This window comes from Rhinopithecus bieti, unplaced genomic scaffold, assembly GCF_001698545.2.
Source record: "Rhinopithecus bieti isolate Rb0 unplaced genomic scaffold, ASM169854v2 scaffold_27306, whole genome shotgun sequence".
NCBI lineage: Eukaryota > Metazoa > Chordata > Mammalia > Primates > Cercopithecidae > Rhinopithecus > Rhinopithecus bieti.
The window spans coordinates 62,287-74,386 of NW_016812395.1; the positions used below are offsets into that span (position 1 = coordinate 62,287).

At 36.2% G+C, this 12,100-nt stretch overlaps 1 protein-coding gene across 1 annotated transcript in view; it reads right to left on the minus strand.

Moving 5' to 3' along the window:
- LOC108544915 (phosphatidylinositol 3,4,5-trisphosphate-dependent Rac exchanger 2 protein-like) overlaps positions 1-12,100 on the minus strand; it is a 164,636-nt gene that overhangs the window by 24,842 nt on the left and 127,694 nt on the right. The window contains 5 exon segments of the mRNA XM_017896328.1: positions 712-797; positions 5,177-5,322; positions 7,745-7,837; positions 8,000-8,142; positions 11,140-11,212. Coding sequence (XP_017751817.1) covers positions 712-797; positions 5,177-5,322; positions 7,745-7,837; positions 8,000-8,142; positions 11,140-11,212 — 541 coding nt within the window.

A 12,100-nucleotide genomic window follows, 5' to 3' on the forward strand; every position in this document is an offset into this window, starting at 1 on the left:
ACTTTATATTCTTTAGTAATAAAAAGCATGTATGTCTTTTGCTAGATAAACACATGATTTCTTATGCTAATAGTGACACTTCTTGCTGTAGACTCAAGTTATTTACTATGTTTAGCAATGTGGGATCTGAGAGTTATTTCCTTCAATTATTACTAGTGTCAATTTAAAATTTAAAAAATACATATGATAACAAGAGATGTCAATAATCAAACAAAAAAGAATAAATATAAACATAACTTTTTAGTCACTAAAATTATTGAATTTAAAATGCATCTTATGATGAATTTTAACCACGGTTTATAGAAGTACCTGAAGGAAGTATATAGCAATAGGTTATAAAGTCCACAGATCAGCTTTAAACCTGAAAACCCACAACTTTGGATTACTGACAAAGAAAAACAATTACTTGAAATCAAGAAAAATACAAATAGAAAATCTTAAATTTATTATATTCTTTGGATAAACTAAAGGATTCAGAAAAGTGAGATTTAGGCATCATTCTTATATCAAATTTTTAACAATGATAAACAGGCCTTAGAATTTTTTAGTTTTTTTAATGTTTCTGGAATGTGCTACCATTGAGTTAATACAGTGAAAATATAATTGAGAACCATAACAATATGATTCTGCCTGTTTTAAACACATTCCTGTTCTGTCAGGCACATCCCAAACCTGCTGGAAAGCTGCTTCCCTGCAAGATGAATTTCCTACCTCTTCCTACAGCATGCACAACGGAAGGGCCATATCCTCGGATCTGGAAGCCAAGTCCATCAGCTGAATCTGGAATTTTCACTGTCCTAAATTGATTAGAAAATAAGGTAAAATGAAGTGCAAGAATCAAAACTGGCTGAAATAATCATCATGTACACCTTCACACTTCTCTATAAATACATATTGAGGATCTACAGTGTGAAAGATGTTGGGCTAGAAATCCTTGGAGACTAACGTGGTCCCCAACCTCATGCAATACAGAGTTTCTAAACTGAACACAGTCGTTACATAGTAAAGCCTGAAAAAGGAACATTGGGGTGTAGTGGTTTGATCACTGCTCACTGCAGCCTCAATCTCTCTGTCCCAGTGATCCTCCCATCTCAGCCTCCCAAATGACTGGGACTACAGGCACAAGGTGACACCATGCTTGGTTATTTTACCTTATTTTTTTCATAAACACAGGGTCTCCTACATTGCTCAAGCTCCTCTTAAACTACTGGACTCAAGTGATCCTCCAGCCTCAGCCTCCCAAAGTGCTGGGATGACAGGTGTGAGCCACCACACCTGCTTAAATCTACCCTTGAATCTTCATGTAGTCAGTTTGTAGCCGGATAACTTGGATAAGCTCCTTAACTACTCTGACACAGAAAATTTCACAGAAAGATAAGATTGTTAAAAGTTATTTTGCAGGGTATCTGTGGCAATGAAAAAGAAATAATCTTGGTAAGTTGCCCTGTGCTGTGCTATGAGCTACATAGGTGCTTAGTAAAACAGAAACTTTTCTCTTTAGTTTACTGTTACAAAGAAAAAAAGAGGGACCTATAAAATTCTTTATAAAAATTAATATAACAGAAATACAGAGTTAATACATTTCTACCTACTGGGAGCTTTATCAAAGAACAGGGAAGAGCTAGTTATAAAGAACAGATCTGTCAAACACGGTATCAAAATATTTTAAGAAAATAATTCACTTTAGTATTTACACAATGAATGTTTAAAAGAATAATACATCAGAAGACAAATGTGAATAAGAGAAGAAATCATTCCAATGAATCTACATCAAAAAAAAAAAAAAAAAAGATTACGAAGAGATGGAAAACTTGAGTAAGCTGTCACGGCAAACCAGTCAGGGATGTCCAATTTGGCACTCATAAATAACATACTCCACAGAAGAAAGCCAGAAATCAGATAGCAACAATGAAAAGCACAGAGCTCAAGATGCGAGGGAACATCATAACAATACGAGTATAATATTGCAGCCGGGAACAAAAAGAAATGAATACAATGCAATAAATTGTGATAGATAGCCCTTGATGCCCAAGATACAAACGTGTTTCCCAAAAGATGAGTTAATCATAAAATAAATGTCAGCAGCACTTCAAGGGCATATTAAACACAGTCTGAAGGTAGATATAGCAGGACTTAACTGCAGCTTATGAAATCACTGTGGGAGAGAGTTTGAGCAAAACTAAGGGTTCAAACACTTCAGAAAGCCATAGGCCACATTTAGGCCTAAGGTAGAGAGGCTGGCACTGCGATCTCAAATATAACCTAGGCAGGCATTCAGGGATAGAAATGAAGATTTTCTGCTCTCGGAAAACTTGAGAGTTTAATATTTAAAATTATAAATTAGGTTATACACTATGAAGTTATCTGTATGTATGTGGGATCGAGGTCACAGAATTAATGTATCCTTTATCCTTAATTAAATAGTTTTTGGTGTATAGGGCTGTATTCATTTCCTTTGAATAACACATAATTATCAGTGTTTGTCAGAGTTACACTTGAAAATGAAAGATAACTGACCAAAGAAAGAAAAAGGGAATGAATACATATTCTGGTGAGTCTGAAACAAAAACAGAAGCAGTTCATGCTTCCATATATTACGAATGAGAGTTCACTTCTGCTGAAACAACATAGAACTTTCAGGCCATGGTGAATTATTGTTGCTTTTGGATTTTGAGTAATTCACAGTGGCCTCTCAATCTTTCTGAGCAAGGTTTTTCTATCCTTCTAACATTGTCACGGAAGGCTGACTCTAATATTTAAGAGAATTATTGCTTTTTCCTTAATCAAAATTGTACAAAATAACATGACATGCATTTTGGTCCAAATTTTGGAACCCCTCTAGTTAAATGATCTTTAGAGAACATGTTTCCCTGGTGAGAACATTATATTCCCTATTAAAAATGAATTACGTTTATAGAAGAGGGATGTTCTATTTCCTACAGAAAATAAGTGTACTAAATAATCTGCTACAAAGTCTTTTGAAAAATCCCTTGATGTTATCAAGTATGAAGTATAGCTAGAATCAAAAGAAAATTCTTTTGCATTTACCTCTCATATTTTCCCTTTTCCTCAAAAATGGGATACTACTTAAATTCCAAGAAGCTATTGTAAGAAAATATGACAGTTATTTATAGAACTCATACATCAGAATAAGGACATAAAGGAAAAGTTATTTATTTCAAACAAACTTTTAAGAATTAGTATGCTATCTTCAAAAAAAAATGAGTATGCTATACAATGTAAAATATGCTCTTGATACAATAAAGTAGCAATGAAACATAAGATGAGAAGACAACAGCATCATATACAACATCACTGGGCACTTACTATGTACTGGATACTTCACTAAGTTCTTTACAAACCTAGTTTTATTCAACATTCTTTGCAGTTCCATGGCACAGGTACTCTTATCCCCATTTTATGGATGAGGACGTGAAGTTATACACTTAGCTAGCAAGTAGTAAAAGAGAAGCTTGAATCTGGAATCTAGAGTTCTAGACACAGCACAACAAACACTAAGAAGAGTCAGAAGACACAGATTCCTATTCTGCTCATCTAGCAACTAAGTCTACGACTGAGGATTTGCTCCTATTTATCCAATTTTGAAGTTGATGGCCTCGAAGTCTCTAACTGTTGCAATGTCTCTGAGCAGTGGACCAGTATTCGTAGGTTTAAATCGGCGGGGGGCGGGGGCTGGGGGAGCCCTAGGGAGACCTAATGATTGCTTTGAAAGCTACTCCCTTATTCCTTTCCAGACTGTCTTCTTCCTTTTAAATGCCCTCAAAGTGTCAGGAGGTGGGCAACCAGGACAGTCTTCTCCTAGGCAGAGTTGAATAAAGGGAGAGGAACAGACCATAATAAGGTTCAGAGGGAAGACACTGCTGTGCTTCTTTGCTGCCCTCTAGCCCAGTCTTCCTACATTAATAAAAAGTGAGTGTCATGCTCACTCTTTCAGACCTCTTTGTAAACTATTGGTAGAAGCTAAAGCATCTAATTTAATGAATTCACACTGCCTTGAAGAGACTCACTAGGGAGAACCCAGCCCACTGCACTGCACTTTGCCTCTTAAGATAAACACCACAGAAGTACATCCAGGTATTCCTGAATATATATAACATAGTATTTAAACATATTACATATAAATATGCATTTTTACATATTAAAATATATTTAAGGCAGGTAAGAATACTTGTATTTTAATAGGTAGTTAAAATTTAAAAAATCTTGTTTTTGAAGTGCTAAACTTCATTTGCTTTAAAACTAATGAAGTTGCTTATCATGATTGACAAATGATACAAGTAAAATTTAAACAATAATCTTTATATATTATGCTAAGTACTTTGTACATATTATCTCAATTAATTAATTGGTTAAACAATTCAAGGTGAATGTGATAAGGAAATACTGAACCATTGATGGAAATGATTTGCACAAGAAAAGCCCATGGCTTGCAAGTATATGCACGGTATGTTACTAAAAAGTAGCATACAGAGCATGCTGTCATTTTGCGGGTACCTGATTGTGTATACGTGTACCAATACTTTAAAAACTTCAGTTAATACTTAATTTCAAAAGAATAACAATGGCTATTTATGGGTGATATTGTAAGAAAAAAATATGTCTCCCTTTAGAAGCATTTATATTCTCTACATTTTCTATAATAAACATAACTTTTTTTCTAATCATAGGTAGATAGATAATAGAATTTTTTAAAGAAATGGACAAATTACTAAGCACATGCAAGCATGGATTATCTTACAGTCTTTTGGCATCTCTTATGAGTGTTGAATTACAAATGGTATTTAACCACTTGACAGCACCAGAAATTCTTATAGCCAAACATGGAGAAACACAGTTCTTTATTCTCAAATGTTCTACTAGTTTAGTTTTCTTCACTCATAGTAAAATCCAGTTCAACCCAGACTAGGAAAATTTGGGCAGCAAAAGAAAAGCATGATTTCTACTAAAACTACAGGATTCAAGTAACACTTATTTTAGCATCATAAGCAATGTAGCTTTTCCCATCATCTGTAAACCAGTATTAGTGATACTGGTGAGGTTCAAATGTTCCAAGCAATGAGATGCTTAATTCTAAGCATTTACTTAGTTATCTTTTCTGTTTTACTTATCTATGTATAACTTTAAAAAAAAATCACACATAAATCATACAACTTACTCTCTTGGCTTCGTGCTCACAAGAACTCTTAGAGGTTTTCTGCTGTTTAAACACGATTTCAGGAAGCAGTCCACTTCACTGAAAGGTCTCATAAAACTAGGTCTCCATTAATAGCAAAATCTTTTCCCGACTTCCATGCCAGCCACCTAAGAGAGAAATTACAAAAAATAAGTCAAAGTATATTTTAGTAAGAAATCTGAGTTTTTCACAAAATCAGAATATGAAAACTTTCAGAGCTTAGAGATGTTGACATTTTAACACACCTGCAGTGTTTTTATACAAATTTACAAAGCAGAACTGAGGATGAGATAACACGGTTATCATTCTCTTTGGCCTAGTTTTAAATCTGAACACAGAACTTTACCAAAATTATCCCCATTTCCCTCCCTGATTTAATCATACTCCTCTCTTCTGTTATATTTCACTGTTCTTTAGCTTATTTCATCCTTTTAACTATAATCGAATTCCAGGTTAGTTTTTTTACTGTGTTTTCCACCTATAGCCAATTAACGCAGAAAGTGTCAACTTCTGTATCTACATCAATGACACCCAAATATGCATCTCTAGTCTGACATAGTTCAAGTGGCAAGGGAGAAAGGGAGCCTGGAATCCAAAGAGAGCTCCAACCATCAGAACTGTCAACAGTGCAAGCTGCTGAAAAGAGGACAAGGAAGATATTATCCCTCCACACCAACCAGCATGCACTTCTCAACCAGCCTTACTGCCTAAAAACTACCTGCTGTTTTGGTTGTCAGCTAAATGATGAAAACCTGAGAGGGGGCATTTTATTAGCGGCATAGTCAGATGCAGCTGTGCTCTAAGACCATCCTCTGAAAACGCCTGGGAGAAACTTTCCTTCTCATAGACAATTACTACAAATGGCCATTAGTTGGCCAGGTCCACTAACAGTGCATACAATCAGAGTTATTTTGTTTGAAATTAGTGTGCTGTACAGAAAGCTTTGTCTTGCATGAACTCGTGTTTTGATAAAACAGAGACCTTTGGCATTAGCAGATAGGAGGATGGGTGGCAGTTTACCACCAACTTTAAACAGGTTCAAATGTAAATACCATACTTCGTTAATTTTCATATTCATTAAAGATCTAAATATTGAGAAGTTTGCTTGAGGATTAAGTATCTTCCACCCAGGGGCACCAAGGTGAGGACACTTTAAACTAGAAATACTTGGGCTATAGCACTGAAAAGTAGGGTCTATGAAGGTGGGGGATTTTGTGTCTTGTTTGTTGCTGTATTCCCAGAGCCTGGAACACTGCTGAGTATATAATAGGCACTAAATGAGTACTTCTGAATGAATGAATGAATGAATTAATGAATGAACGAATGATCAGGAGTTTTTTGTTTAAAAGGATGGCAAAATTGCCGAGTGCAGTGGCTCATGCTTGTAATCCCAGAACTTTGGAAGGCTGAGATGGGCAGATCACTTGAGGTCAGGAGTTTGAGACCAGCCTGACCAACATGGTAAAACCCATCTCTATTAAAAAGAAAAAAAAAAAAATCAGCTGGGCCTCATGGCATGGGCCTGTAATCCCAGCTACTCTGGAGGCTGAGGCAGGAGAATCACTTTAACTCAGAAGGCAGAGGTTGCAGTGCAGTGAGCCGAGATCACACCACTGTACTCTAGCCTGGGTGACAGAGGGAGATTTTGTCTCAAAAAAAAAAAAAAGGCTGATGAAGTGAGAGAACATCAGGAGCATTAATCCAATGAGAAAACATGTCCTTCAGTGATGAAAGTTATACTCACACAAAAGACTGTCAACGGTGATGGGAAAACAGAAGACACGACTCTTGACAGAAAGAAGAACCATCTGCCATGCATAATACAGTGCTACCCTATGCAGTCTCCGTGGGGCTCCAGGTTGGAGTCTGTAATTAGTGAAGCTCCAGGAACAAAGAATGAGCCACTTGGCCTCCAAGAAAGTCAAGAAATTCACAGTTGAAGAGCTCTAGAACAGGGGTCCCCAGTCCTCAGGCTGCAGACCAGTATGGGTCCAAGGTCTGACAGGAACCAGACGCACAGCAGGAGGTGAGCGGCGGGCGAGTGAGCATAAAGCCTGAGCTCTACCTCCTGTCAGATCAGTGGTGGCATTAGATTCTCATAGGAGCGTGAACCCTACTGTGAACTGAGCATGCGGGGGATCTACGTTGACCACTCCTTATGACACTCTAATGCCTGATGATCTAAGGAGCTACAGTTTCATCCCCAAACCATCCCCCACCCTCCACCCGTGGAAAAATTGTCTTCCACGAAACCAGTCCCTGGAACCAAGAAGGTTTCCAGTCCCTGGAACCAAGAAGGTTGGGGACGGCTGCTATAGAATACCCACCATCTCCCAGCCCCTATTATCCCCGAGTGGCCAGACAGGACTCAGCTGCTGCTAATCCCAAAGGTATTCAGTAGACCCTGTGAGTAAGATTATCCAGAGACATTATGTTCAATACGGATAATTTCAAGGCTGATTATCTTTAAAGGCAGATTTCAGTTTGTTTAGAATTTCTCTATTTTTATGTCATGACAACACATTTAAATTAAATTCTAATTTACATTACCTCAGCATTAGATCCCCTTTCTACCAACTTTATTATTGGAACTTTATTTTTGTCTTCTAGCCCAAAGCCATAGCTGCCTTCATTGGATTTAATCTGAAATGCAAAATATTAACATTATTGATAAAGCAACTATGAAAAAAATTACAAGTCTAACAGAGCGAAGTAAGGTGCATCACCATCAAACATGTTTAACGCAGTCTTCTGCTAGTGTCTATAATCAAGAAGAAAACTTATATAACATGTCAATAAACTTACCAATAATGACTTAGCTATAACATTTTCCACAACTTTTAAGTCATGTTTCATAAGTCGATGTTTCATATTTGATCCTTCCATTTCCTCATCCGAAAAAAACCGGAAAAGTAGGGGTTCATCTTTGAATTCGCTTTTTTCAAGGACTACAGAAAAACAGAGATTCAACTTATTTCAGCTAATTCAAAAATCGAACTCATTTTCAATAGCAGTGACATTTATAAATTAATACCCGCACCCATAACCTCAATTTTATACTCCTAGGACTAGTTACATTCACAAGTAGCCTTGGGTTTTGTTTTGTTTGTTTTTTTCTATTTCTATAATCTCGAGCCAATGTCTCCTTTCAATTACTTTTACCTACAGGATTTTGAATTTTTTAAAATAAACAGTATTTCTTCTAAGGCTGACTTTTTAAAATTTAACCAAGTCCTTCGCTTTCCAGATTAAAATCCAAATTTAAATAAAAGATTATAATGAATCAAAAAATGCATGAATCCAAAACATAGAAATTTATGGTGTTTTCAATTTGTAGTAAACATTTTAAGCATGTTTTTAATATCTCACACAATCATGGGAAAATTCAAGTGGGTTAAGTGTTGCCTTCTGTGTGTGAACAACTCCCATTGTGTTCACTTTTGTTCCAACACTTCAAACCAGAAATATGTCTTCTGGGTGAAATGTGATTTTAGTTTCCACGAATTCGTGTTTCTTTTCTGTTTAAAAGCAATATTCTCAAATAACATTATTTCTAAAAGGTCTGGTTTTCCCCTTATCTGAACATTAGTATTTTCCCCAAATCCCCTAAGATTCTTGGAATGCACTGATGAAATAAAGTTTATGTTTTGTTAGTAGTTTTAAAAATAAGGCTAAATACTGATACGAAAAATTTGTATTCAGTGAGATCCTGACAGCTGTCAAAATACTTTACAAAAAAAAAGTTCTCTATTTCTTATTTATCTGTCCTTAATACCTTGAAGGTTGATTCACTGAGCCAGAGACTAAAAGAAAGTGATCCCAGGGCACAGCAGAAAAAGTTAGGTTTTGTGATCAGACAGGCCTGAGTTTAAATTCTAGGTCTGGAAGTGAGATAAGAAAGTTACTTAATCCCTCTGAGTTTCAGTTTCCTCATCTGTAAAGTGGGAGCAATAAAATCTTCTACATATTGTTGCATAAAACCAAAATGAGGTAATAACTATAAATAACTTGGCGTATAGTAAGCAGTCAAAAGGGACAGCTATTTGGTTTCATTATTTTTACAGAGTTCCAACAAATAATTGTTGACTGGATGAATGGCTTTATTGATCTTTGGTTGAAAGACTGGATGGCAACATGAGTTAACAAATAAAATTATCAACCACAAATTTAAAAAACAACAGAAGCCATAACTAGCAATAGAAGTGAGAATCTATTTTATTGTTATTATTTTACATTTTTGTTGAGACGGGATCTTGCTATATTGTCCAGGCTGGTCTTGAACTCCTGGGCTCAAGCAATCCTCCCACCTTGGCCTCCCAAAGTGCTGGGATTACAGGCATGAGCCACTGCGCCTAGCTCAGAACCTATTTTAGATTGACTTAATGATCTAAGCATTTTCCCAAAGCTCACTCAACGTTTCTGCTACAGCTGTTTCCCTCCACCAAACTGTCTTTTAAAAGGAGCATAATAGGGCATCAACAAAGCCAGGCATGAGCCACACTGTTCATGCTTTACCCACAGACTTTTGTATGAAAAACTTTTGATGTAACTCAACATTTTGTAATAAACTCTAAGATAAAATTACTGTGTGTTGGTACTTTAAAGAAAAAAAAAATTGAAACTTTTGCAGGTTTTCAGCTTGATATTATAGGTTTAATCCTCTAACATGATGTAATTTCTTCCATTCATAGTTTGTTCTTCAAGGACCAATATTTCTCCAGGACAACTCACAGAGTGATCTGGAGATAGGGAAACAGGATGGAATTTACCCCCAAAAAATGATAACCATGGATCTTCTCAAAATCACTGTAACCTTTGCTGTACTTCCTTATTCATAAAAATGTAAAGATATTCTGAAAGTAACTGACAAATAGGTGTAAGTGCTATCAAATATATCTTTATAAGCATATTATATTAATAATTTCAAAGAGGCCAGGCATAGTGGCTCACATCTATAGTCCCAGCACTTTGGGAGGCTGAGGCAGGCAGATCACTTGAGGTCAGGAGATCGAGACCAGCCTGGCTTGGTGAAACTCTGTCTCTACCAAAAAATACAAAAATTAGTTAGATGTGGTGGCATGCACCTGTAGTCCCAGCTACTCCGGAGGCTGAGGTGGGAGAATCACTTCAACCCACGAGGCAGAGGTTGTAGTGAGCTGAGGTCACACCACTGCACTCTAGCCTGGGTGACAGAGTGAGACCCTGTCTCAAAAAAAAAAAAAAAAAAAAAAAAAAAAGAAAAGAAAAGAAAAGAGATGACTGTTTGGGTTGGGTTTATGGATCCTATACGATGTTACAAATAGGAAAAGCTTACTCTCATTACCCTGATAAATCTAAGAACTTTATTTAAAAATTCTTGTTTGATGACTTACTTGAAGTCACCCCAGGGCACAACAGAAAGAGGTTTTGTGATGACTTACTTGAAATCATCAAACAAGAAAGAAAATTAACATTTAGTTATCAAAAATAATTTTTTCCTAGAGACCTATAATTTTGTTCTCTGAGGTAATTTTAACAATTTTTTCTTAAAAATAACAGTAAATAGTCAACCACATATGCTGTCATTTAGTCACTCTAATACATACTGGCATTCAAAATAAAACCACAAGTCTAATCTGAAATAGTCTCAAAGAGGTTTACAAGCTTAAAACAAAACAAAACAGAAAAACTTCTAACTCAAGTCATTGCTCCTCTAGAATCAGCATAGGCTAGAAAAATAGGATAGAAGTCATGGCAATGGGTAAATAACAGCAATTAGACATAGGAATGGCACCAGCAGTGAAACCGAATGCAGTTGTGATGACCCAACCTGAACCCATAGCAAGACCCAGACAGTCTTGCTGGCTTATCTCCAAACGACCTCACTGCAGCACTGGGTGTTCCAGTATCCTAAGAACCAAAGTGATGAAATACATCTGTAAGCTCCCAGGGTAAAAAATCCCTACCATGGTGCATAAATCCATTGTCACAGAGTCCAACGCCAAATATCATTGCCTCTTCTCTGGTGCGGCAATCTCCCTGTTAACCGAAAAAGCACTATGGGAGTTAATAGGCAACTAAAGGCTTTGTGGCTGCTTTGCTCCATTTAACATTCCCAGCACCAAATTCAGACAAAGCTTCGCTTATAAAGCACGCATTGCTTTATAAGACCAAATGCATCTAATTGTTACAGAACATTCAACTGATTATGAAAACATTTTCTTTTGGTATTAAGTAAAACAAAGATTTAATATTTCTTAAGAAACAAATATACTTTATTATACACAAAACTACATAAGTAACAAAAATTTATTGCTACTGTAAATGATGGCTGTTATTTCTTAGATTCGATTTCTAAGATTTTGTATTCCAATAATGCAACAGGGAAATATCCTGTAAATTGACAACACAGTAATTAAACAATCATTATGTATGATCTCAGTCACTAACCATTCCCTTCCACCAAATGGCCTTGCCCTCTGAGGACCCCTGAAGAAACCTATATTAATACGATGACCTGTAAGACCTCATGAGTAAATCATTTGGCTGAGCTAGCAAATACAAGCTTCTCTTTCATTATTTTGCCAAAAAAAATCACATCATTTAACTGAATTCAACATAATAGCCCAAAGTAACCTTTTTCTTTTGGTTTTTATTTATAAAACATCTATTTTATTTCTTTAAGTATGGATCCGTGTATATGAACACGCACGCGGTGTGTGTGTGTGTGTGTGTGTGTGTGTGTGTGTGTGTGACCTTAGAGTTGTATTGTCACAGTTTAAGATGCTTTTTTCTCACATATTATCTCATTTTTCCCCAGTCCTATCTTTTAGCACTTAGGTATATTACCAAATCCATTCCCTCCTCTCTGCCTTCTATTCCATTTCTATTGTCAATACCCTCATATGGTGCTTCTTCCTCTCTCTT